At 48.5% G+C, this 25,501-nt stretch overlaps 1 protein-coding gene across 13 annotated transcripts in view; it reads right to left on the reverse strand.

Annotated features, from left to right (window-relative positions):
• Positions 1-25,501, reverse strand: part of Med15 (mediator complex subunit 15) — a 69,311-nt gene that overhangs the window by 35,540 nt on the left and 8,270 nt on the right. For 10 of the 13 annotated variants that reach the window (XM_076548424.1, XM_042258993.2, XM_042258990.2 and 7 more), the window contains one exon: positions 12,317-12,404. The exons of the other annotated variants lie outside the window; for them this stretch is intronic. In XM_076548424.1, coding sequence (XP_076404539.1) covers positions 12,317-12,404 — 88 coding nt within the window. The remainder of the gene's footprint in view (positions 1-12,316; positions 12,405-25,501) is intronic. 13 annotated transcript variants of the gene reach the window in all.

Consider the following 25,501-nt stretch of genomic DNA (forward strand, 5'->3'; position numbering starts at 1 on the left):
CACCCCTGAAGGCCCAGCCATCCAGCTGAGCTGCTTTCTACAAGCCTTGGCCTCTGGAACTGCCGGATATGGCCACAGCCACTCACCTGACTTGGCTTCCTCTGGAATCCACCTCTCACAGGGAGGCTGTCAGTGATCCCCCCCCCCCCCCCCCCCCCCCCCCCCGCTTAGAGGAACTGATTAAGAAGGGTGTAGAGAGCTTCCACCCGGACAAAGAGAACACTTCAGCTAAGAAAACCCATTGCAAGCTCCTCTTATCACAGGGCAGTCAATGTGTGTTCACGTGTGGTGTCCAAGGACTTGGTCCAAAGTCTCAAGCCTTGCACTATTGATGTGTTAGTACTTTTGCTTTTTGGAACAACACTGTGGTGGCCTTTCCCCTGCTGGTGAGACGGGTATTTACACACAAATCTGTGTGTGTTCCAAAAGAGAGATATGGTCCTTCCTTCTTCTCCAAAGCCCTCTAGAACTTCCAGGATGACTGAGGATGCTCTTCTGTTAGCTGAACAGATGGAGAAAGAGCAAAGCCCCTCTCGAATGTGAGAGCTGAAGACCACTGCCTGCAGAGGCCTTTGCTCTGAGCTGTCCCGTTTATGAACTGCCCAGTGGGGCTTGCTGACGTCTTCTGTGAATCTAAGGACACTCCTGGATTTCTAGGGAAATAACTACTATGAGTCTACACCGAGGCATAGAATAAAAGAGATGCCTGGGTTAAAGTCTCATGCCATCCCTCCCTCCCTCCACGGAAACGCCCATTCTGCCAGCACGGAAGTTCCGAAGAGCAAAGCCCTGGTGACCGCCGTTTGCACGAGTTCCAAAGCAGTCCTGGGACTGACAAGGTGACGGAGGAGAAGACAGAAGAAGAGCACAGACTGAATGCGTATGGAGCCCTGTCCAGTTAGGACTGTCTGCAGCTGTCATCCCTCACCAACTCCCAGACTCCATGCATCCCCGTCTCCCAGGACAGAGTAAGACGAAGGGAGAGCTGGGAAATCTGTCCCCAAGGGGAGGGGTCAGACTGTGGGAAAGGACGCACAGCTGGGGCAGGGGACACTAAGAGGCTCTGTCAGCACCCCTTTCCAATGCCCATCAATTTCTGACTGAAAGACCAGGGAGGCCTGGTCCCCAAAGTGCGCTCCTGTGGTGAATGGGGAATAGGGGTGCTTGAGGCCAGAGTCAGGAATGGAAACAAGGTGGCCGAGGTCCAGGCAGGTGCATATGTGACTTTTTGTTGAAGACCTACACTGTTTCTCCTGTGATCTTTAAAACAGTTTAGCAAGTTTTTTTCTACTACCATGAAAGACATGACTTGGAGAAACAGGTTCCAGAAGGAATGACCTACGTTTACTCAGACCCAAGACACAGTAGACGGAGCACAGGAGTACGTTCCCAAAGTCTTTTCCACATATAGGCTGGGACAGAAGATCCAGTGCCTGGGGCCAGGTGTGTAGACACATCATGTTGAGATGACCAGCACCACTTGTGGCCTACTAAGTACGGCAGTCATCAAGGTCCAATTCAGCTTTATAGACGAGGACAGAGGGGTGGGGCAGAGAGCAATTGGTTACAGGGCTTTCTCACATGCAGAGCATATTTTATGCACCTCAAAAGGGCTGGTCACCTAGGAACATGTTGGGTGTGTGGGTAAGCTGCCAAGGAGACTTTCCACAGGAGACTTCAGCTACTGTCACTGCGCCTTTGACCCCAAAGCTTAGCTGCCTTTTGCTCCTTGGCTGCTCACCATCAGTGGTGGACACTGGTGGCCAAACTGAACTTCCCACAGGAGTGAACATTCCCATCCTGTTTGAAAAGAGAGAGTCTGGCCCTTCTTTCATCTCCAGAGCCCCTAAGATTTCTAGGATGACTGAGTTGGAAAGAGGCTGAGGGGCAGATAACTGCCCTTTTCTCTCTGCTGCTCCTGCCCCGCTCCTCATCACAATTTCTTACGTTCAGGCTGCATCCGAGGCAGTTTAGGAGACTATAAACAACGACCCCATAACCCGAGCAGACATGTCTAAAAGGCACAGGTACCAGGCCCAGATCTAAAGACTTTACAGGTGATAACGCATTTAGCACTCCCAACCCCTAGCCGATACAGAGATGACGGACACTAGCTAGTCTACAGAAAACACTGACAAGGCCAGGAGCAGCTGGGGGTGTGGCCTGGCAGCAAAGCACATGTGAGGCCTGAGCTCAAGCACGAGAACACCCCCCACACATACGACAGGAGAGTGTGGGTGTCAGCCTCACAGGCTTTCAAAATACCCATCAGTCCTGCAGAAGGAACAAACCACGGCAGCCTAGAATGAGCTCCCACAAGATGTGAGAAAGGAAATGCCAGTGCCAGCCGGCGTCCACTCTGCCCAAGGTCTGAACACAGCCACTCCCATCTGCAGGAGAAATGCTAAAGGTCGGATTAAGTCATAGGAAGTATCAACCATCAGGAACTAGGCAGCAAACAGCCTTTCCAAACATACCGTGCTATTGGGTTGCACTCAGAAAGCCTATCAAGCTTTCACAACTGAGAAAATGCAAGAAACCAAAAGAAAAACTCAAAATTCAACAGAAACAAATGAGTATCAAAAAAACCAAAACCCTCTTTTAAGTGGTCCTCTTCTGTAGAGAAGAAAAAAACCCAAAACTGCATCAGTTCTCAGTGAAGAACACGGACACAAGCAAGGCTGCAAAGGGACCTTAAGCGTAACAATAACCACACCTGGTCACTAGTGCAGACTATCTGCCAACGACAGGAAAGGCCACGGGACTCCTACACAACACACGTGGTCCAAGACGCTCTCAAACAACTCTGTATGGTTAATCTCAACTGAAAACACAGAGGGAAATTAGGGAGCTTTATTCATTATTTCAAAAACATGCTGGCGCACGCCTTTAATCCCAGCACTCAGGAGGCAGAGCCAGGAGGGTCTCTGTGAGTTCGAGGCCAGCCTGGTCTACAGAGTGAGTTCCAGGAAAGGTGCAAAGCTACACAGAGAAACCCTGTCTCAAAAAACCAAAACAAACAAACAAAAACAAACCAAAACCCCAAAACATGCTGTTTCATAGTTCTGTCCATAAAAAAAGCATGAAGCAAGGCAGGATAGTGAGTTCAAGACCAGTCTGGGCTACGAAGTGAGACCCTATTGGGGGGGGTGCGGAGAAGGAAGAGAGAAAGGCAGGCAGGCAGAAAGAAAACAAAACTAGCCAACTATAAACATGTGTGACCCTTCAAGAGAAAAGAGCCATGGGACCCAGAGACCAGAGCCTCTAGATCGGTAGTCATTTATTACACCAGACCTAGGACACTAATAACTCATCACCAGTTTGCCAATTATGAATATCTTATCAAATGCATACAAAACGCGGTTCCTTGTGACTGTTCTACTTCACACACAGAATGTCTACCACACGATTAAGACTCACTCTGTGGTAACATGAACACTTCATACTTTATACAGCCAAACAATACCGCCAGATATGGACACATTCTACTTATCTACCCATCAGTTAACAGGCATTTGGACTGTCTCTATTTGGGGCTTTAAGAAAAGTTATTACTTTAGTTTGCGTATGGGTATTTTGCCTCATGTATGTCTGTGCATCATGTGCATGTAGTGCCCAAAGAGGCCGGAAATGGGCTTCAGATGCTCTGGAATGGGGGTTAGCCCTGTTGTGAGCCAACACATGGGTGCTGGGAATTGAGCCTGGATCCTCTGGAAGAGCAGCCAGTGCTCTTGACCACTGAGCCCTCTCTCCAGCCCCTCCACTTCTGGCTGCTATGAATGATAACATGAACATATCAGCATAAGTTTTTATCTGGATGTTTTCATTTATGTTAAAATATACCTACGAAAATATACAGAGTGTTATTATTCTTTGAGAAATCACTATATTGCTTTTCATAGCAGAGGCACCATTTTACAGTCCTCCCAGCAATGTATTTCTCTACATTTTGTTCACATCGCTTCTTGTCTTTTTTGTTTTTAGATGGGGGTCTTGCTATGTTATGCTCAAGTGATCCTCCTGCCTTAAGTCCCAAGTAGCAGGAACTACAGGTTCATCACTACCAGCTAATAACTCTTTGTTAAATCATAGCCACCATAACAGGTATGGACTGGTATCTCACTGTGGTTTGGTGGTTTTTTGTTTTTGTTTTTCAGGCAGGATCTCACTATCTCACTATCCCTGACTGGCTTGAACTTGTGGCAATCTTCTTGCCTCAGCCTCCCAAGTGCTAGGGTTATAAGAGTGTTTCATTACATCCACATCTCAGTGTTTGTTTTTTAACTTATTTCACCCATTATTTGTGCATGTGTGTGTGATCTGTATTGTGGGCACTTCATGTCACTGCACACTTGTGGAGGTCAGAGGGCAACTTTCACGAGTCGATTCTCTCTCTCACTGCTTTGACCCCAGCACCTCACCAGCCTTAACCATTAGCAGTGTTGAATCTCCTCACGTGCGTCTTGGCCGCTTTATACCTTCTTTTGAGAAGTACCTATTCAAACCCTTTGCCTATTTTTTAGTGTTGTTTACATAAACTAGAGAGTCAGTCCTCATCACACATTACTTACATTTTCTGCAGGAATTGTTTTTCAGCCTCTCCATGTGTCCTCTAATGCACAGAGGTTTGTATTTGAATTAACTGCGCATGCATGTAGGTAGACATGCTATGGACATGCAAGGAGAGGTCAGAGCACCGCTTGCAGCGCTGGGTCTCTTCTCCCATGGGGTGGCAGGCCAGAGCTTTCGGAAGGCGCTCAGGCATCAGTGCCCTCCTTTCCTGCGGAGTCATCTCACCAGCCCCCAGGGCTGGTTCTGATGAGGTCAGAACTGGCTGCTGCTTCTGCTGCTTGGGCTTCTGGAGTTACACCAGAAAGCTGCTGCCTATGGCTAGGGATGCAGCCCAGCTGACAGGACAGAGCATGCCTCGATGCACAAAGTGGAGGCTTTAATCACCAGGACTGCACAGCCTGGGCATGGTGACACAAGCCTGAGATCCCAGCACTCAGAAGGTAAATGCAAGAGGTTCAGAAGATAAAGGTTGGGCACTGGGCCTGGGCAGGTAGCTGGGGAGGGCGTTGACAGAAGTGACTGTCCACGAAGATGTGAAGTCATTTCTTTTTTTTTTTTTTTTTTTTTTTTTTTGGTTTTTTTCGAGACAGGGTTTCTCTGTGTAGCTTTGCGCCTTTCCTGGAGCTCACTTGGTAGCCCAGGCTGGCCTCGAACTCACAAAGATCCGCCTGCCTCTGCCTCCCGAGTGCTGGGATTAAAGGCGTGCGCCACCACGCCCGGCTCGTGAAGTCATTTCTTAAGGAAATGTCCTCTTTAGAGTTGCCACAGCAGCCAAGGAACACTGGGCAGCAGGAACTGGACTACAGCAGATACTGTCACCAGTCCCTCTGCTGATGGTTGCTTAGACTGCTCAGTAAACACCCCAGACACAGAACGAGTAAAATGCACAGGCTTTTCCTAGTTGATGAGTATGACCTGGAATTTGGAACTGTTTGCTGTTGGCTCTAAGACAATATGAAACCAAACTGTAGCTGTAACTAACCAATGAGATCTGTAGGTGACGGAACCAATTACCAGGAACTACAGGAGCGATTAAGACACTGTCACCATTACTGCTGCCCTAATTAAAAACAGAAATTTTGGTCGGGCGGTGGTGGTGCACGCCTTTAATCCCAGCTCCCCAGAGGCAGAGCCAGGCAGATCTCTGTGAGTTCAAGGCTAGCCTGGTCTACAGAGCAAGATCCAGGACAGGCACCAAAACTACACGGAGAAATCCAGTGTATGGTGGTGGTGGTGGTGGGGGGGGGTGTCGGAATCAACAGAAATTTTGGACTTAGTTCCTTGGCAGCAGGAAGAACACAGACTGCACCGTGATTAAAGTAAATAAATAAATAAGTCTCTTATCAGGCTGCACAAACACTGACCTACATCCCTCCCTCTTGTGCTTTTTCCCTACCTCTACTTCTCTCTGTGAATGCTGGGATGTCTACGTTGTTTTCTCTAGATGGAAATGGATTGACTGTGTCTATGAAATTATCTGTCAAATATGAACAGTCTCAACCAGAACAGAGTAGATACGTAAAAAATAATTGATTTTCCTAAAGGACCTTTTTCATAGATAAAATGACCAAATTATAATGATACTAGGAAGGGGGGGGACTAGCCCTTTAAGGAATGAGAACTTAGCTTAGCTAGTCTTTTTTAAAAAAAAAAAATTGTTGGCCAGGCAGCAGTGGCGCACACTTTTAGTCACAGCACTCAGAAAGCAGAGGCAGGCAGATCTCTGTGAGCTTGAGGCCGGCCTCGTTTACAAAGCGAGTTCCAGGACAGCCAGAGAAACTGTCTCAAATATATATATATATATATATATGTTTGGTGGGGCTGGCCTGACTTACTTAGTAGACCAGGCTGGTTTCAACTCAAAGAAATGATCTACTTCTATCCCAATGCTGGGATTAATGGTGTGCACTACCATGCCCAGCTTTATTATCTTAAATTTATGCTAACAGTACACACTATAAAGAACCTAACATGCCGGGTAGTGGGTGGCGCACCTTAAATCCCAGCACTCGGGAAGCAGAGGCAGGCAGATCTCTGTTAGTTCAGGGCCAGCCTGGTCTACAGGAGAGAGTTCCAAGACAGCCAGGGCTGTTACACAAAGAAACTCTGTCTGGAAAAAGCAAACAAACAAACAAACAAACAAAAACCCCTAATGAATAACTTTAGAATTCTGAAGTTATTCTCTCCATGGGATCCTTTGTCTTGTATTAAAATTCTTCCTATCTTATGAACAGAGAAACCTAGCAAAGTGACTCGTTGGCCTAGCGTGTAGAAGTAGAGTAGAGTTGGCCTGGGCTCAACCCCCAACAATGGGGTTGGGGGCATGACAAGAAACAGACCGTTTTAAAATTACCTAGTTTCTCTTCCAGTCCCAGGCACTTCAGGAGCCTTGGGTTGCCAAGTCCAAGAACCACACCACACACAACCAATCCCGAAAATGTCACAGAAATGGCATCAAGAAACCCTGGTCACAAGGATACAAGTCTCTTAAGAGGCTTGACGCCAAGTTCCTAAGGAACACGTGCTTTGCCTAGAAGCACAAGGAAGGCCTGAAGAAGACGCAGGTCAACAAGGCAGAGGCCACGAGCGCGCGTGCGCGTAGGCCATCAAGCCCGAGGTGGTCAAACCCAAGATGCCAAAGGGCACACGGCAAGCTCAGCCGCCTGGCTTTCATCGCTCACTCCACGCCTGGGAAGTGCATTAGAGGCTACGTGGCCAAGGGTCATAGGCTCTGCCAACCAAAGCCCAAGGTTCAAACCAAGGCAGAAGCCTCAGCTCCAGCTCAGGCTCCCAAAGGTGCCCAGGCCCCTGTGAAGCCCCACAGAAAAGGTTTCTGTCTGCCAACGTGAAGACAGATAGACTGGTGTGACACACTGACACACTACGCTGTTTTTACAAATAAACTTGAGGAAAGATCTGTTAAAAAATGACCTTCACCTCTGCCTCCTATTGTTACTCGTCTCTAAAGAAGCTGTAATATCTCTGATCTTATTTTATTTTTAATTATGTGTGTTGTGAAGATTGGTGCCCTGGTGCAGTGCCTGCAGAAGCCAGAAGAGGGTGCTGTCTCCTGAACCTGTATGCTTGCCAGGATTTCAAGGAAAGCTCATTCCCTTCCTCCACGACTTGACTTTCCAGTTCCTCTCCCTCCTCATTCTCCTCAATGCTCTGGAGTACGACCTTTTAAATCTCTTTCACAACTGTTCTAACAGAGCCTTGGAAACCAGAGCAGGCACAGTGAACCTGGGGTGCCACGGTACCTCGGGTAGGAAGGTTCTCACTACAACCGCAGGCACCTACCTCCACGGGGAACAGGGGGTAAAAAGAGGGCAAGCAACTGTCATTAAAAATAGACGTTTCCAGGTGTGGAGGCGTGCACCTTTAATCCCAGCACATGGGGACAGAGGCAAGCTGGTCTCTTTGAGTTCCAGGCCAGACAGAAGCTTCATGGTGAGACCCTGTCTCAAACAAACAAACAAACAAACAAACAAACAAACAAACAAACAAACAAAAAGGCAACAGACAGACAGACAGACAGATTAGTCACCACTGCTCCTACAAGCAGTTCTCCTCCAGTTAGTCGGGGCCTACTGGTGGAGTTAGGGATTTAGAGACGGCTTCAAAAGAGATCACTGAGGCACCACTTGTAAAAATCAACGACCAAGGCAGAGTGAACTGCACTGGGGAGGGTCTGATGAACCTCTGGGTACCTCCTTTGGGAGCTAAGGTTTATTCATCAGCCACTAGAAGGCTCTCTGGAGATGGCTAGTCTCTGGTGGGAACGCAACAGTCACTGGACTCCCTGCGCACACAGGCCACTGATCACACCAAAAGGCAGGGGCAACTTCCCTTCCCGACCCGCCGCACTGGCCTGAGACTTCCTACACACAAAAGACGCTCTAGGACTTGAGGACTAGAAGTTCCAGCTCTTCCTCCAGAAACAAGCAGTGACACAACCAAGTCTCAGCTACGTCACTAGTGAAACTACGTGAAGGTCCTGTAGTAAAGCCACACACGATCACGAGTGAAGGCTGTAATGGATCTTCCAGCCCAGCCCAGCCCAGCCCAGCCCCTCCAAAAGCAGTCACAAGAAAAGGCAGAAGACAGACCAGTAGAAGTACCCAGCTAGACAATTCTAACCACCTCAACTCCAGACCACAGACCCAGGAGAACTAAAGGGTTATTCCTTTAAGCCACTAAGTTTAGACTGGCTTGTCATGAACTAAGACAATAAACAAAGCTGAACCAACAAAACTAACATTTTAGAAACACCTGATTGATTCAACTAAATCTTTTTTTTTTGGAGACAGGGTCTTACAATGGAGGTCCGGCTGTTCTGGAACTCACTATGCAGACCAGGCTGTCCTTGAACTCACAGAGATCCACCTGCCTCTGCCTCCTAAGTGCTGGGATTAAAGACGTGTGCCACTATGCCTGGCTTCGATTAAGTCTTTACCAAAATTCCTTTAACTGTAGTAGATGTCTTTAATCCCAGCACTCAGGAGGCAGAGGCAGGCAGATCTCTGTGAGTTTGAGGCCAGCCTGGGCTACAGAGTGAGTTCGGGACAATCAAGGCTACAGAGAAAGACCATGTCTCAAAACGACAGCTCAGTGGTAGACTGCTCTGACTGAGTCTCTGACACCAGCAGCACCACTGCAAAACAAATACAAAGGACCAATAAACTACCCATCTCCCAGATACTGCAAATGAGATGATCTATGTACCAATAAACTACCCATCTCCCAGATACTGCAAATGAGATGATCTATGTACCAATAAACCACCCATCTCCCAGATACTGCAAATGAGATGATCTATGTACCAATAAACTACCCATCTCCCAGATACTGCAAATGAGATGATCTATGTACCAATAAACCACCCATCTCCCAGATACCTGCAAATGAGATGATCTATGTACCAATAAACTACCCATCTCCCAGATACCTGCAAATGAGATGATCTATGTACCAATAAACCACCCATCTCCCAGATACTACAAATGAGATGATCTATGTACCAATAAACCACCCATTTCCCAGATACTACAAATGAGATGATCTATGTACCAATAAACCACCCATTTCCCAGATACCTGCAAATGAGATGATCTATGTACCAATAAACCACCCATTTCCCAGATACTGCAAATGAGATGATCTATGTACCAATAAACCACCCATTTCCCAGATACTGCAAATGAGATGATCTATGTACCAATAAACTACCCATCTCTCAGATACTTGCAAATGAGATGATATATGTATCAAATATATAAACTACTACTTAAAAACATCCAAGGATAAAAATGGACATCTCACCACAGAATGTTTACACATGGATGTCATTACTGACCAGACAAACACCGATCAGAACCACAGTGACAGTACCAATGGCTGCAGTAACAAAGAGAGACAAGGACAAATGTGGAGGGAACAGAGCCTTGGGCTGCTGCTGGACTTCACGCGGTACAGTTACTTTGGAAAAGTTTAATAGTGACTGAGTCAGAGACTCAAACCCCAAGTATGTAGGGAGTTTTTGTTTCCTCAAGAGAAATGAAACAACTCTACATAAAAACTAGTGAGTATTTAAAGTAAAGTTATTATTCATGATAGCCCCAAAAATGAAAACAACCCAAATGAAGACTGATTACACCAATATACATAAAATGATGTTAATATAATTCAACAAAGAAAGAAATCAGGGACAGTCATGATGCACATGTCTTTAATCCCAGCACTCAGAAGACAGAGCAGGTCATATCTCTTGAGGCCAGCCTAGTCTACTGTTGTGGACTATTATTTTAAGGTGTGTTACAATTGTTTATGCTGTGGAACATTTGCTTTAATGATACAAAGATGTGTTGTGGTTTTTTACATTGCATTTGTTTAACTTTGTGAAGCTGTGTTACTGTGCCTGTTATAAAAACACCTGATGGTCTAATAAAGAGCTGAATGGTCAATAGCAAGGCAGGAGAAAGGATAGGCGGGGCTGGTGGGCAGAGAGAATAAATAGAAGGAGAAATCTGGGAAGAAGAAAGAGCAAGAACAAGGAGAGGAGGACGCTAGGGGTCAGCCGGTCAGCCACCTAGTCACCCAGCCAGCCAGCCAACCAGCCACACACAGCCAGCCAGCCAGCCAGCCAGCCAGCCACCCAGCCACCCAGCCGGCCAGCCACCCAGCCAGCCAGCCACCCAGCCAGCCAGCCACTCAGCCAGCCATGGAATAAGAGTAAGATTTACAGATGTAAGCAAAGATAAAAGCCCAGAGGCAAAAAGTAGATAGGATAATTTAAGTTAAGAAAAGCTGGCAAGAAATAAGCCAAGCTAAGGCCTGGCATTTATAAGTAAAAATAAGCCTCTGTGTGTTTACTTGGGAGCTGGGTGGCGGGCCCCCAAAAGAGTAAAGAGCAAAAACAACCATGAAATCTTGTCTTGAAAAACAGAATCAAGTATGCACTACAACATGGTTAATGTATGAACCCTGACAAGATTATGCTAGGTGAAAGAAGTTGTTTATAAAGCAAGGTCAAAGGGGAAAATCCACAGCAATAAAATAAGAGAGTGGCTTCTGTGGCTAGAGGGAAATGGAGCAAGACTGCTAATGTATATCAAGCTTCTGTAAAATATTCTAACATTACATTACAGTAACTGTCCACATGACTCAGAATATCCTAGACGGCTGAATTATATACCTCAAATGGGTGCATTTCAGTTCCTTAATTCAATCTCAATAATGCTTTTAGAAGAACAAAATGTATGTCATACCCCCAGAGAGCAGTCCACAAGCTCTTGAAACTTGTCCCTCCATGTGCATGTAAACAGAGACACACTTCAGCTTCACTTCATGTCTGCCATTTCTGCATCACGTTTTAATGGATTATTTACTTTTTTAATGGATTTATTTGTTTGTTTGGAGATGGTCTCACTTGTAGCCCTGGCTAGCCTAACTCAATATGTGGACCAGGCAGGCCTCAAATCCACCTGCCTCTGCCTCCTAAGTGCTAAAGATTAAAACCATGCACCACCACATCAGCTTTAAACTAAAATTGTGGGCGGGTAGGGGTGGAGATGGGAATGGGGTGGAATGGGTAGCTAATGTGCATGAGAGTGTAGGTGCCTGTGGAGGCCGGAAGACCCATGGAGCTGGAGTTTTGGCTGTCGTGAACCAGCCTCCATGGGTACTGGGAACTGAACTTGGGTCCTCTTCGAGAACAGTCTGGTCCGTAATTGCTGAGCCGTCCTCCCAGCCCGCTGTTCCACTTCCCGCCTCCACTCCTGGGAGCTAACAAATTAGGAGAAAGTCACCTCAAGGCCATGGTGCTGCACCAGCCCGGAAATCCTTCTACCAACTCCACCTGGGAAGTTCCAAGCTCAACTTTACCAAACATTGCCCACCTCTCTGAACAGAGGAACCAAAGAGGAATGGACCCTGAGCATCAGGGATGTGCAGGCTCCGGGAGCATGAAGCCAGCCTCTCCTTCTTAGGAGCAGTGGGATCCAAGGAGCTCCCTGTAGGAATCACAGGGCTGACTACACACATCTGACAGGGTCAGAGGCAGGGCCTGCAGACTGAGTGCCCATCCAGGAGTCTTGCCTATTCCAGAGTGCTGTGGTGAAGCCAGCTGTATCTGAGATCAGCAAGCACTCCCTCCCTCTCCAGGATCCACGCAGAAGGGCTCACTTTCAGCAACTCTCCCCTCCTGGAACTGCTCTGCTGGGGACTTTGGCCAGCAGGGTCTTACCCGGGTCTTGGCCTTCAGGAACACATGACTCTCCATATCCTTGCTAGATTTACTGTGGGCCACACCAGCTTTCCTCATGGCATCCTCACTGAAATACAAAAGAAGAGACATTTACATACACTAGCAGGTCTCCCCTGGTAGACAGGTGCATCCCGGGGTAGCCAGCCTGGCTATATGCAGGCCAGGAATGAAGGGAGAGGCTCTCGGCAGAGCAGTGGCCAGAGCTAACCAGAGTAAGGGCCGGGCCACGAGAAGGGGGACAGGAAGGTGATTCCCAGAAAGAAGAGAAGCCCCCGGGCAGGAAGAACAAAGGGACTGTCCCAAGAGACTGCTGAGATCGTTGTTAATCAGGCCTCTGATTTCCAGGCCTCTGAGTGGCCTGAGCCCCTACCCAGCTCTCCATCTGAGGACAGCGGGGCTGCAGTTCTAGACTCCTCCCTGTAAAACCAGCAGTCCACAGATGTCACATGCCATTCCCCCAAGGCAAGAGTCTCTGTGGAGCAGTTTCATGTTTTCCTAACAGGGCCAAAGAGACCAGCTCCATCTTCTACTTACTGAGAACAGGAGACAGTTCACACCAATATAAAACAACAATAAAGTATCTAAAACACATTTTATACACAGACATGAAAAGACTATCCTAGTAAAGGTTCTACTTCACACTATGAGGGGCCAAACAGAACACATACTGCCTCCCTCTACCTGTACATACACATAGAAAGAACAGGTATGAGGGCCTGGAAAGATGGCTCAGTGGTTAAGAGCACTTGCTGCTCTTTGAGAGACCCGAGTTTGATTCTCAGCACACACGTGGCTCACAACCACCTGTAATCCCTGTTCCAGGAAATACATCTTCTCTGACCCGAGGGCTCTGCATGCATATGCACACATTCATGCAAGCAAAACACTCTTACACATATAAGAAAATAAGTATTTTCTAAAAAGAAAGAAAGAACAGGTATGTATGTGTTAGAAAGAAAGCAGGGTGCTAAGCGGGGCCTGGGGCCTGGGGCCTGGGGCCTGGGGCCTGGGGCCTGGAGCCTGGCTGCTCGGCTCTGCTAGCAGCCTGACTTCTTGCAGGTAAACGAATCAGCAAGTTGGGGGCTCTGAGCCGGAACTCAGTCAAGCTGGTACTCCAAAGCATTCTGACCTCCAAAACACAAACCCACTCAGTCTACTTACTGAAGACAGGTGTGTGGACTACGGCGCCTCGCCTCTGAAAGCACAGGAAAAGCACACGTAGGAACATCGATGGTGAGATACACCGAACACATCATGGACAAGTGAGACGGCTCAGCAGATTAAACAACAGCCACACAGGCCTGGCAACCTGAGTTTGATCCCTAGAACTCAGGAAAGGTGGAAGGAAAGAACTGGCACCATAAAGCTGTCCTCTGACCCCACGTGCATGTCATAGCACACGCATACCCTCTCTATCCCACACTAGTTAATAAATCAAATTAAATGTAAAACATCACATTGCTAAATCCACTAACAGGCATGTCTGAAGTTCTGGCAGACAGGATGGCAGCAGCAGGTGCTTGCTTGCAAGGTGTGGAGCAGACATCTGAGGAGAACGGTCCCTGGAGCCACAGAGACACGACAGTGATGAAGTACAGCGGCACCGAGAACCAGTCCACAGGCAGTGTAGGAACAGACGCGGACAGGAGCGGGGCCACTGGAGACCCAGGGCACCGGGGCCGAGGCTGCAAGGCTTCCACACTAGAGATGGAAACATCACTGAGATGAAGCGGACCTGTGTTCAGAAGCATGTGTTGTACCCTAAATAACCTGTAAGCCTCACCTGCCCAAGGAGCAGGTAACTTCCTGGGATTCTGGGAGTTGTAGTTCTCGAAAAATAACGACAAAGCTTCATGGGGAAAGTACGGTGGCCTATGGGTTTTGTCCATAAAAGCCCCAACAACACAAGTCACAGGGCCACTCAGCTGGAAGTTCCAGGGAGTATTCCTGACTAATTTCCATCTTGGTCAGTATTTAATATTTTAATAAAAGCTTGCTTTAATTTGGCCCAAAATGGTAGAACTGGTTTTTCTCCAGAGAATCTCAGGATTAACACATGCCTCACCTGTGTCCCCAAAGCCCTATCTGTTCCCTTTCTGCCTTCTGGCAGGTATAAAAAAGGGACCGAGAGGTAAACAGCCACAAAAGCTCAGTAAGAATTTTGAGGTGCAGAACATCTACCAACACCAGGTCCCAAGGGAGGGCAGCAAGTCACTGACTTGCAGATGAGCAGCACAGTCAGAACACTGATGTGGACACAGGAAGAGGGGAGCAGGCACAGGAGTCTGAGGGGACACAGTCACACATGGGCTCTGTGTCAGACGCAGCTGTCACCGAAGGCCAAGCCAGGCTCCTAAGAGGGCTCTCCCAAGCTGCTACCAGCTCCTTTCACTAGAACCAGTCAAGGCAGTCCAGCCTTAGCTCAGTAAGAACACCCGGCAGCAGCGTCCTGCAGCGAGCAGACAGATCCAGGACAGAGCAGACTGTGTCAGCTTTGAGACAGTTAGACAACTAATCACAACCAGTGACCTGGACAAAGAAAGGTGCTTAGTGAGCAGCAGGCAAAGTGTCCCAGCGACACCAACTTAATGTGCCTTCCCAGTGAGAAATCCCTCTGCGTCCTGGGGTTCCTAAAGGAAAGCCGAGGAGGCTCTTGAGTAACAGCACGTGACTGGCCCTGGCTAATGCACAAAAGGGAACTGAAACCTTCCCTGCTTCTGTAGGCCTTGGGCTTAGACATTCCACGTACACCGTCATCCTTAAATCCCCCTCAGGTCCCGGTTATACTCTGGACAATTTAAACAGAGAGACTGTAAGTCTCGCCACTTGGGCAGATGGCAGAGTAACACAGCAAAAGCCAATGTTGTTCTTTCCAAGTTGTTACCCGGGGCCAGAACTACATCAGAAAACCTAGCAAAGCTGGGCTTCTCCCGAGACGAGCACAGGAGGGCTGACTCAGTGGCGGTCAGGATTTAAGGGTGGCTGAGACCCTTGCTGCCCCCTTGAGCTGCCCTTTAAAGGCCTGTCCTTTGATGTGGGGACGGGCCTAATGGCCTGTTACGGGCTTCAGTCATGGCAGCATTTTCTTTCCTACAGTTCCTAACAAGCCTGGTCAGGGCTGGGTACCACTTAGCTTCCAGTACTAGTGGAGGCAGCGCTCCTCAGCATCCATTTTATTACATCAAGTTTCCCCTGCATCATCAGATGCCATGGGACATTGCTGAAGGGTGACCTCTACCCTCCCATCAGAGTGCCGTCACATGATACAGAGGGCGTGGGAACCAACTGTTAGAGACCCAGAACTGAAGGCATCAACCCAGCTGGGAGTCAAGGATAATCCTATTCTGACAAGCTGGAACATCTGGGGGTGAGGGGTGACATGAACGCACACCACGCCACATGGAAGGATACAATCCCAGCTGGAAGAACCAGGTCTGCTGTGAGCCTACAGAACAACACCATGCTCTGCCAGTCTTACATCCCATTCACGGTACCTGCACAGACAGTCTCTTCATATTTAATAAAGCCAGATGTGAACCATATTTTGAAATGTTTTTGCTTATTTCCAGTCAAATAGAGTGGAAAGCAGCCAAGCACTTGGCCTTCCTCTCCAATGCACTTTGTCCCAACACACCTCACCCCTGCAGGTCTTGGGTGTGGCCTGACTCAGTCCTCCCTCACTGTTAGACCACAGGTTGGCAGAGGCTATGATCAGGTATAGTTAACCCTGGAAAACCTGGCTGCAATCCAGCCTTCTGATCACCCTGAATGAGCTTGGCCGTCTCCCCTCCCCACCCACAGAATGCTTTCCAAGCACTCTGACACACCCAGCCTCCTGTCTCTCTTGGGGCCTGACACTAGGCCCCTTCTTATGTCACCCATCATCCTGTCCTGGCCACAGCTGCCTTGGTGTCTGGTTTAGAATGGACTGATAATCATTACAGGCCCAGATCTCCCTTCACAAAAAGGCTGGAAGGTGGCCTGACTTCCACAGCTGCCCTTGAAGCATACGTCTATCTGAAAGGCACTGCCTGGCACCGCCCAAGCAGCAATGAGTGAGACAGTAAGAAACCCTGGGGGGACTTGGCATCGCAGCACAAGCCTTTAATCCAGTGGTTCTCAACCTGGGTCATGATCCCTTCAGGGGTCACCTAAGACCATCCTGTACATCATATATGATTTATTAACAGTAGCAAAATTATAGTTATGAAATAGCAACGAAAATAATTTTGTGGTTGGGGTCACCATAATATGAGGAACTGTATTAAAGAGCCACAGTACTAGAAAGGTTTGAGAACCACTGCTTTAATCCCAGCACTCGGGAGGCAGTGGCAGATGCATCTCTGTGAGTCTGAGGCCAGACAGGTCTATATAGTTCCACGACAGTCAGAGCTACACAGTGAGATCCTGCCCAAAAAGGAGGAGGAGGAGGAGGAGGAGGAGGAGGAGGAGGAGGAGGAGGAGGAGGAGGAGGAGGAGGAGGAGAAAAAAGTCAGAGATCCTAATTGTGCAGTGAGATAGCATCCTCTAATAAAGTCCAGTGTACAGTAATATTATTGTCTTCCCAGATGAGGTACCAGGGAGTCCCTGCAGCTCCTTCAGACAAAGCTGTCCCCACATGGACCACCTCATCTTGGGCATCCTCAACAGAGGACCACTCTAGCACTCCAGCACAAAGGCCCTCCTCCCATGGCGGTGCTAACAAGGACAGAGCAGTCTCCCCCACTCTTGTTCCCTGACCCCTCCCGACCCGTTCCCATGCCCTGGGACCCGCTCAGCTCTGTTATCACCAGGGACCCGCTCAGCTCTGTTAGGACTCTTTGACCTCACTCTCTTCATCACTGCCCTCTACCCAGGCAATGCCCGGCTCCTTCCTTGGCTGGCCTTCTTTCACACCGAGGGAAAGGGTATCAACTCCTCTGGTCTCCTGAAAGATTCCTTTCCCCTTTGGGTGTCAGATTCACCATCCTGAGCTCAAAAGACTGCAGCCCCGCCCCCTCCCACCTTTTTTAAGGTTTATTTTTTGTATGTGCTTTTGTTAGTGGTGGTTTTTTGAGATAGGGTCTCTCTATGTAGTTCTATCATTGAGCTCACTATGTGGACCATGCTGGCCTCGAATTCAGAGATCCTCCTTCCTCTCATCTTGAGTGCTGGGGTTACCTGGCCTTGGCTTTTGTTGTTTGTTTTATTTATTATGCATACAGTGTTCTGCCTGAACATATGCCTGCACACCAAAAGAGGGCACAGATCTCATTACAGATGGCTGTGAGCCACCATGTGGGTGCTGGGAATTGAACTCAGGACCTCTGGAAGAGCTGCCAGTGCTCTTAACCTCTGAGCCATCTCTTTGTTGCTGTTGTTTTGTTTTTGAGATAGGGTTCATGTAGTCCAGGTTGGCTTTGAACTCACTACGTCGCTGAAGATGACCTTGAAGTTCTGGTCCTCCTGTCTCCCTTGCCAAGTGCTAGGAATTTCTGCCCACACCATCTTTATCCAGGCGGACTCCTGGCCAATTACTACCTGTGTATACAGTCTGTTCACCCACCCGGAACAGAAGCACACGACTGCATGGCAGACCCCTCCCCCCAATGTTTAGACCTAAACCACTAGTAACCAAGTACTAGAAGACAATGAGGAAGGCGTACACAGCATCAGGACAGCAGAGGTTCTGGCAGGCCTGTCACCAGAGACGGATATTAAAGATGTCTGCCACCTTTCACCACCATCTGTCAAGGAGCCAAGGAAAGGCGTCCCTTTTGTTCATGCATTCCTACCTCCCCCTCTTCACAATGGGACACCACTAGGGACCTACTCTTTGGAAAAGCCCCTAATGCCACACCTAGAGGATATGGAAGGCAGGTCCCAGGAAAAACTACAACGGACGGAGAACCCAGTACAAGAAGCCCAAGGTTAACTGTGTGGAGTCACAAGTAAAAAGACATGGGAAAATTATCAACAAGATAGAAAAGCAACACCCCACCTGCCTGAAGGCAAAACCAACTATCAACAGCAGTATGCCTCTGTGCATGGCGCATTGATTGTGTAGGCATAAAATGTGAACGTTCATTACTGATTCACTCAGCCAAACACTGGGAACAGAAGCAGAGATAATAGAGTGCAGGGCTACAAAGCAAGTCTGCAGACCATTCAGGTAACATAAGGAAGCAGCATGTGCGAGTTAGTGTGAACACAGGCACATGCCAGAGGACAAAGGTCAAAGGTGGCCAAGAAGAGCAGAGGGCCAACGACGTTTGCAGTTCATATGCAGTTCACATTTTAGGGGGCTGGGAGGCGTCCAGTGGGTAAAGCGCTTTGCTGCACAACCATGAGGGTCTGCGTGGACCCAGCACCACACAGAACGCCAGGTCCGGCAGCACTCATCAGGAACCACAGTGCAGGGAGTTCGGAGTGGCAGATCCTGGAGCCTTGCTGGCCTCTAATCAGTCAGAGACCTGTCTCAGGAAATAAGGCAGAGAGCTCTGACGGAAGAACATACCCAATGTTTACCTGCAGCCTTACACCCCCACCCCCACACACCCAAGAATAAGAGAGACAGTGTCTCACTACGTAGCCTTGGCTAGTCTGGAACTATATCTACTATGTTGACCAGGCTGGGCTCAAACTCCTCTAGAGATCCATCTTCCTGCCCCTGCCTCCCAAGCACTGGGATTAAAGGTGTGTGCCACCATGCCTAGCCTAATACATTTATTTATTCATTTATTTAGTTTTGAGAGAGACAGACAGACAGAGACAGAGAGAGACAGACAGACAGACAGAGACAGACAGACAGACAGAGAGACAGACAGACAGACAGACTCACCATGTAGCCTTGGCTGATCTGCAATTCACTATGTAGACCAGACTGGCCTTAAACTCATAGAGATCTGCCTGCTTCTGCCTCCTGAATACTGGGACTAAAGATGTACACCACCACAAAAAAATTTTAGTCATTAAATATTAAATTGTCTACTGTGGTGGTCTGAGTTAGAATGGCCCCTATAGCCAGGTGGTGGTGGCACACACCTTCAATCCCAGCACCCGTTGACAGAGGCAGGTGGATCTCTGAGTTCGAGGCCAGCCTGGTCTACAGAGTGAGTTCCAGGCCAGCCAGGGCTATGCAGAGAGACCCTGTCTTTAAAAAGACAAATACAAATTTATTTGTGGGGAAAAATCAAATCATGAAAGCTGACTGTGGCGACTCACCTTCTCATCTCAGCTCCGACCAGTGACTGAGGCCAGCAGTCTGCTCCAGGTTCTCCTGGACTAGAAACTGAGATATAGTCACTAACCAATAACCGTGAATTATTGAGTTAGGACAGCTCACACCTGTAATATAGGACACTTGGGCAGCTAAGGCAGGAATTTAAAGCAAGTTGAAACCAGCCTGGGGTACAGAATGAGACCTTGTCTCAAAAGGCAGGGAGCGGTGGTGCCCTCCTCTAAAGACAGCGTTCAGGATGCGGAAGCAGACAGACCTCAGAGTTCCAGGAATGCAGGGCTGCCATAGTGAGACTGTCTCAGAAGGAGGTGGGTAGAAAAGGACTAGAGAGACGGCTCTGCTGTGAGGAGCACTTTCTGCTCCTAGAGAGGACCCGTGTTCATGCCCAGCACCCACGCAGTGGTTCACAACCACAGTCCCTCCCGTCCGGGGACCTGAGACCTCTTCTGATAAGCACCCTAAGTGCATGTGGTGCGCAGACGTACACACAGGCCAACACTCACTTACACAGAACACAGTGATTTTAAATGCTCCTAATGTGTCACAGACACAGAAAACTCCTGGGGCTGGAGAGATGGCTCAGAGGTTAAGATTTTGTACTGCTCTTCCAAAGACCAGAGTTGGATTCCCAGCACCCATGTTGGGTGGCTCACAACCACCTGCAACTCCAGCTCCTGGAGATCTGACACCTTCCTCTGGCCTCCTCAGGCACCTGCATGCACAACCTCCTGAAACATAATTTAAAATAAATCTTAAAAGAAAAAACTTCTTAAGGTTTAAAGCTATTTCAAAAACTTAGAAATGTGCTTGCTCAGAGTATAAATTAAAATGTCTTTCTGTTCTTAAGAGGAAAAGTATATGCCACAGAGAACTCCACAATGAACATCAGCCACCGTTGAGGAAAATCTGATTCATTTTTCTTTCTGTGGTGCTCAGGATGGAGTCCAGGTTGTACATGCTGGGCAAGTGCTTTCCCTCTTGGCTCCATTCTCAGCTTATTCACATTTCTAAGCCTTCCTGTGTCAGCTGAAAGACATAAAGCTTCTCTTCTAGCAACAAACCAGGTCACAGAACAGAAGTTGGTGGGACTTGGGGGGAGGAAAGGCTACCATGTCCACACTCTTGAAAGGGACCTTCTGGCTCAGCCCCAGTGCTTCCCTACACCCCAGAGGAAAGGCCTCTGTCCTTCCCACACAAGCCTGGTTCTCATCTGGTCTCCTGCTTCCTCGGGGTCTTCAGAGTGCCAGCCTTCTAACGTACAGCAGCAATTCCCTGCCCGCGAAGCCAGGTGGTCTCACCTTCCAGGGAGGAAATGGTGAGACATCAATTGTTTGGACACCAAAGGAAACACCTGGGCTCTTAAACCGCACAGGTAGCTGAGGCACATCTGTCAAGCTATAGTACAAGGTCTTCCTTTTATTAGCAAACAAGCAGTCAACAAACATTTGCAGGTTCCCTGACTTTAGATTCATTCATGGGGGGGGGGGGGGCGGGGACACATCTGTGCACACAGAGGCTAGGAAGAGTGTGAATTCTTCAGAGCTGGAGTTACAGGTGTGCTTGTGAAATGCTCAGTTTGCTGAATGGGTGCTGGGATCAAAACTTCCGTTCTCATAATTGAACAGGAAGCACGCCAACCACTGAAGCATCTCTCCAGCCGCAGGTTCACAAGACAAAAATAGCCTATTCAGAATTTAACTCTTTGCCTACATATAGGAACGGGTATTTTGGACTTGAAGAGAGCGGAGCCAGCCTTGCACATTTTCTCTTCACTCTTCTAACAACTGCTCAGCTGCACTCTCCTCCTCCTGCTCCTCCCAGGAAGGCCAGCGGGTGAGATCAACGAGGGCTAGCCTGAACAACAGCCAGCCTGCCGCCCTTTAAACTCTGAGCTGGCTCAAATGACATGAGCTTCTGGCATTTCCAACCTGTTGGTTTAATCTCCAAAGAACTAGCCGAGGGAGTGGTGGCCTCAGTCCCAGCACTCAGGAGGCAGACGGACCCCTGTGAGTTCATGGCCTGCACAGTGAACTCCAGGGCAACCAAACTACATAGGGAGACCCGACTCAAACACACAAACAAGAACCATGAGCTGGAGACCCTTTGACCTCTGCTCCGATGTCAGCCTGGGGTCCAGAGCGCCTCAACCACCACCAAGCAACTACACAACACTCTGTCGATATGGTTTTGTGGTTCTAGGACCAGAAGCCCTACCTTCAGAGATCAGCACTCAGCTACAAATCACATGGTATCCTGGGTGTGAGTCAAAACAGCCCAGGAGGGAGCAGACAGTGGACGTGAAAGAGCAAGGCCACATGTTGTTACCTCTCGGAGGACTGGAGATGTTTCCCTATTATCTCTGCTTCTGGAAACGTTCAAAAGTCCACGGAAGAACTTTCCCCAAAAGAGTATTAAATCCTATGTTCATTTTAGGCAGGTGGAGGGCTATGCATAAGTCTATGCCTCTTGTGAATGGGAGCTGTGGACACACAGGGGACAGCCAGAACCAGCCAGGCAGAGTGAATAGCCTCAGGCAGGAAAAGACTACAACTCAGAACTGGACTCAGAAAAGTCTCTGTGTGTGCCTACCAACATCAGACATTCAGTCGTGTGTGTGTGTGTGTGTGTGTGTGCACCTACCAACATAAGACATTCAGTCATGTGTGTGTGTGCCTACCAACATAAGACATTCAGTCATGTATGTGTGTGCCTACCAACATAAGACATTCAGTCGTGTGTGTGTGTGTGTGTGTGTGTGTGTGTGTGTCTACCAACATAAGACATTCAGTCGTGTGTGTGTGTGTGTGTGTGTGTGTGTGTGCCTACCAACATAAGACATTCAGTCATGTGTGTGCGTGCCTACCAACATCAGACATTCAGTCATGTGTGTGTGTGTGCCTACCAACATAAGACATTCAGTCATGTGTGTGTGTGTGCCTACCAACATAAGACGTTCAGTCATATGTGTGTGTGCCTACCAACATAAGACATTCAGTCGTGTGTGTGTGTGTGTGTGTGTGTGTGCCTACCAACATAAGACATTCAGTCATGTGTGTGTGTGTGCCTACCAACATAAGACATTCAGTCATGTCTGTGTGTGTGTGTGTGTGTGTGTGTGTGTGCCTACCAACATCAGACATTCAGTCATGTCTGTGTGTGTGCCTACCAACATAAGACATTCAGTCATGTCTGTGTGTGTGTGTGTGTGTGTGTGTGTGCCTACCAACATAAGACATTCAGTCATGTGTGTGTGTGCCTACCAACATAAGACATTCAGTCATGTGTGTGTGTGCCTACCAACATAAGACATTCAGTCATGTGTGTGTGTGTGTGTGTGTGTGTGTGTGTGTGCCTACTAATATAAGACATTCAGTCATGTGTGTGTGTGTGTGTGTGTGTGTGTGTGTGTGCCTACTAATATAAGACATTCAGTCATGTGTGTGTGTGCCTACCAACATAAGACAGTCATGTGTGTGTGTGCCTACCAACATAAGAGTCATTCAGTCATATTAGAAGCACACAGGTCTATGGGAAATGTATCCCTATGTTAATAATGGCACAACTGGGCAGAGAGATTACAGAAACACTTTCCTGTTTTTCAATCCCCTATAATGTTATCTGGCAGGGAGTGAAATGCTACACCCAAAATTCTGGCTATACTGACCAAAACAGGAGAGAGAGAGGCGGGGCTGAGGAGAGAGAGGCGGGGCTGAGGAGAGAGGCGGGGCTGAGGAGAGAGAGGCGGGGCTGAGGAGAGAGGCGGGGCTGAGGAGAGAGGCGGGGCTGAGGGGAGAGAGAGGCGGGGCTGAGGGGAGAGGCGGGGCTGAGGGGAGAGAGGCGGGGCTGAGGGGAGAGGCGGGGCTGGGGAGAGAGGCGGGGCTGAGGAGAGAGGCGGGGCTGAGGAGAGAGGCGGGGCTGAGGAGAGAGGCGGGGCTGAGGAGAGGGAGGCGGGGCTGAGGAGAGAGGCGGGGCTGAGGAGAGAGAGGCGGGGCTGAGGCTGCTGCCACAGAGCCACTTCTGAGGCCAAGGCTGCTGTCTGCACCCCTCACTCCATAGCCCTCCCCTGGGAAAACAAGCAGAGGAGGGAGACTCACTAAGGCAGGACGAGCCTCTGCGGTACTGATGGGGCAGCCGCTGAGAGGCGATGAAGCCTTGACTACCTATTTGCTTTGCTCACCAAACAGAACCACCTGAAGGGATCCTTGCTCCCTTTTGTCATAAGGCTTTTTTTTTTCTTTCAAAAATTAAAAACAAAATTTTACTATGTATGCGTGGAAAGGGAGTGGAAGGAGAGACAGACAGATAGACAAACGTGGGGTGTGGAGGTTAGAGGGTAACTGTAGATTTGATTCTTCCTTTCTCCTTTATGTAAGTTCCAAGGATCACAACTCAGGTAGTGCCTGAACCATGCACCCCATTTTTAACAATCATAGGGCCTAGTTGTACAGCAGCCTCATCCTACGCCCCTTTCAGAAGACTGTGTCCAGGCCACCTCTCCACACCACTGCTGCTGGAACATTTCTCCTTGGAAGCACTGGTACTGACACCCACAACCCAAATCACCTTGCACCCATCTCTCAGAATCCACACAGCATCAGGGCTTTCTCTGCAGGGTGGGTACCTAACACGTGCCTCCCTTCTTTCCTCTGAAAGTGCATGTATGCGACCACACTCACACATATGCAAGTACACACACACACTCACTCTCCAAATCCAACCCTCTTTCCTTCATAGGCTTTCTCCTAAAACCATCCTGTCTAGTCTGATTGCCACTGTGCCCGAGAGGGTCTCAAACTTGGCTGTGTATTCAAATTCAGAAAGACTACTTGCTTGCTATAAAGGCAGATGCTATGAAAACACCAGGTCCAAGCATCAAGCAAGGAGTATTCCCTGACACTGCTGTGCATATAAACTGGGACCACTTAAGAAGGCCACGTCCCAACACAGCCTGACTCCATTCCGACATCCACGCCCACCTTGGATTAGGTTCCCAATACCCACATAGCAGCTTACAACCACAGGAACCCCAGTTCTGGGGAACCCAGTACCCTCTTCGGGCTTCCATAGGCACTGAATGCACATGGTGCACATATACACTCACAGGCCACACTCATACACATAAGCCCAGCACTCAGTAGACTGGGCTATACAGTAAGACCCTGTCTCAAAAAGAAAGAAAAAAAGAGATCTGGGGATGCAGACCTGGTGGGAGCATGCTTGCCAACACACTCAGTTCCCAGCCTGTCAATCCTACACTCAGGAGGTGGAGGTGGTAGGTTACAAGTTCTGAGTCATCCTGCCCAAGTGGGTGTTTTGAAAAAAGAATAAAAAATAAATAATTTTTAAAGAGAGACATATTCATTATAGGAGATATCCTCAAAAGTAAAATAATTAAAGGGGAAAAAGAGAAACTAGTTGATAGTTGAAGTGAGCCTCTCACTTGGGAACAGTAAATTCAATACCTTTTGTCTCTCTAAAAGCAGGTGTCTATTGTTTATCTACAGAAACCTAATAAAAGAGTTTACTCCCCTTAGTTACCATCTTTTTTTAAAGGTAAGACCTAGTGTGTAGCCCAGGCTAGCCTGGAGGCCCTGGAATTGCAAACAAGCACTGGAATAACCGACACATACTTCTCCACACTCAACGATGGGAAGATCTTAATTCACAGGCTGGACTACTTAGCAGAGCCACACGGTGGTGGTGGCAGAGCACGGCTCTAATCCCACTGCTGGTAGGCAGAGGTAACAGGCGGATGGATCTCTGAGTTCCAGGACAGCCCGGGCCACAAGGAGAAACCCTGTCTCGAAAAACCCAAACAACAGCAAACAAAACCAAGGGCCGCAGAAATGGCCCAGTGTTTAGAGCACCTCCTGCTTACAGAAGACGGAGGTTCTGGTTCTAACACCCACACAGTGCTTACAATTATCTCTAATTCCAGTCCCAGG

This window comes from Peromyscus maniculatus, chromosome 12 (genome assembly GCF_049852395.1).
Source record: "Peromyscus maniculatus bairdii isolate BWxNUB_F1_BW_parent chromosome 12, HU_Pman_BW_mat_3.1, whole genome shotgun sequence".
Lineage (NCBI taxonomy): Eukaryota > Metazoa > Chordata > Mammalia > Rodentia > Cricetidae > Peromyscus > Peromyscus maniculatus.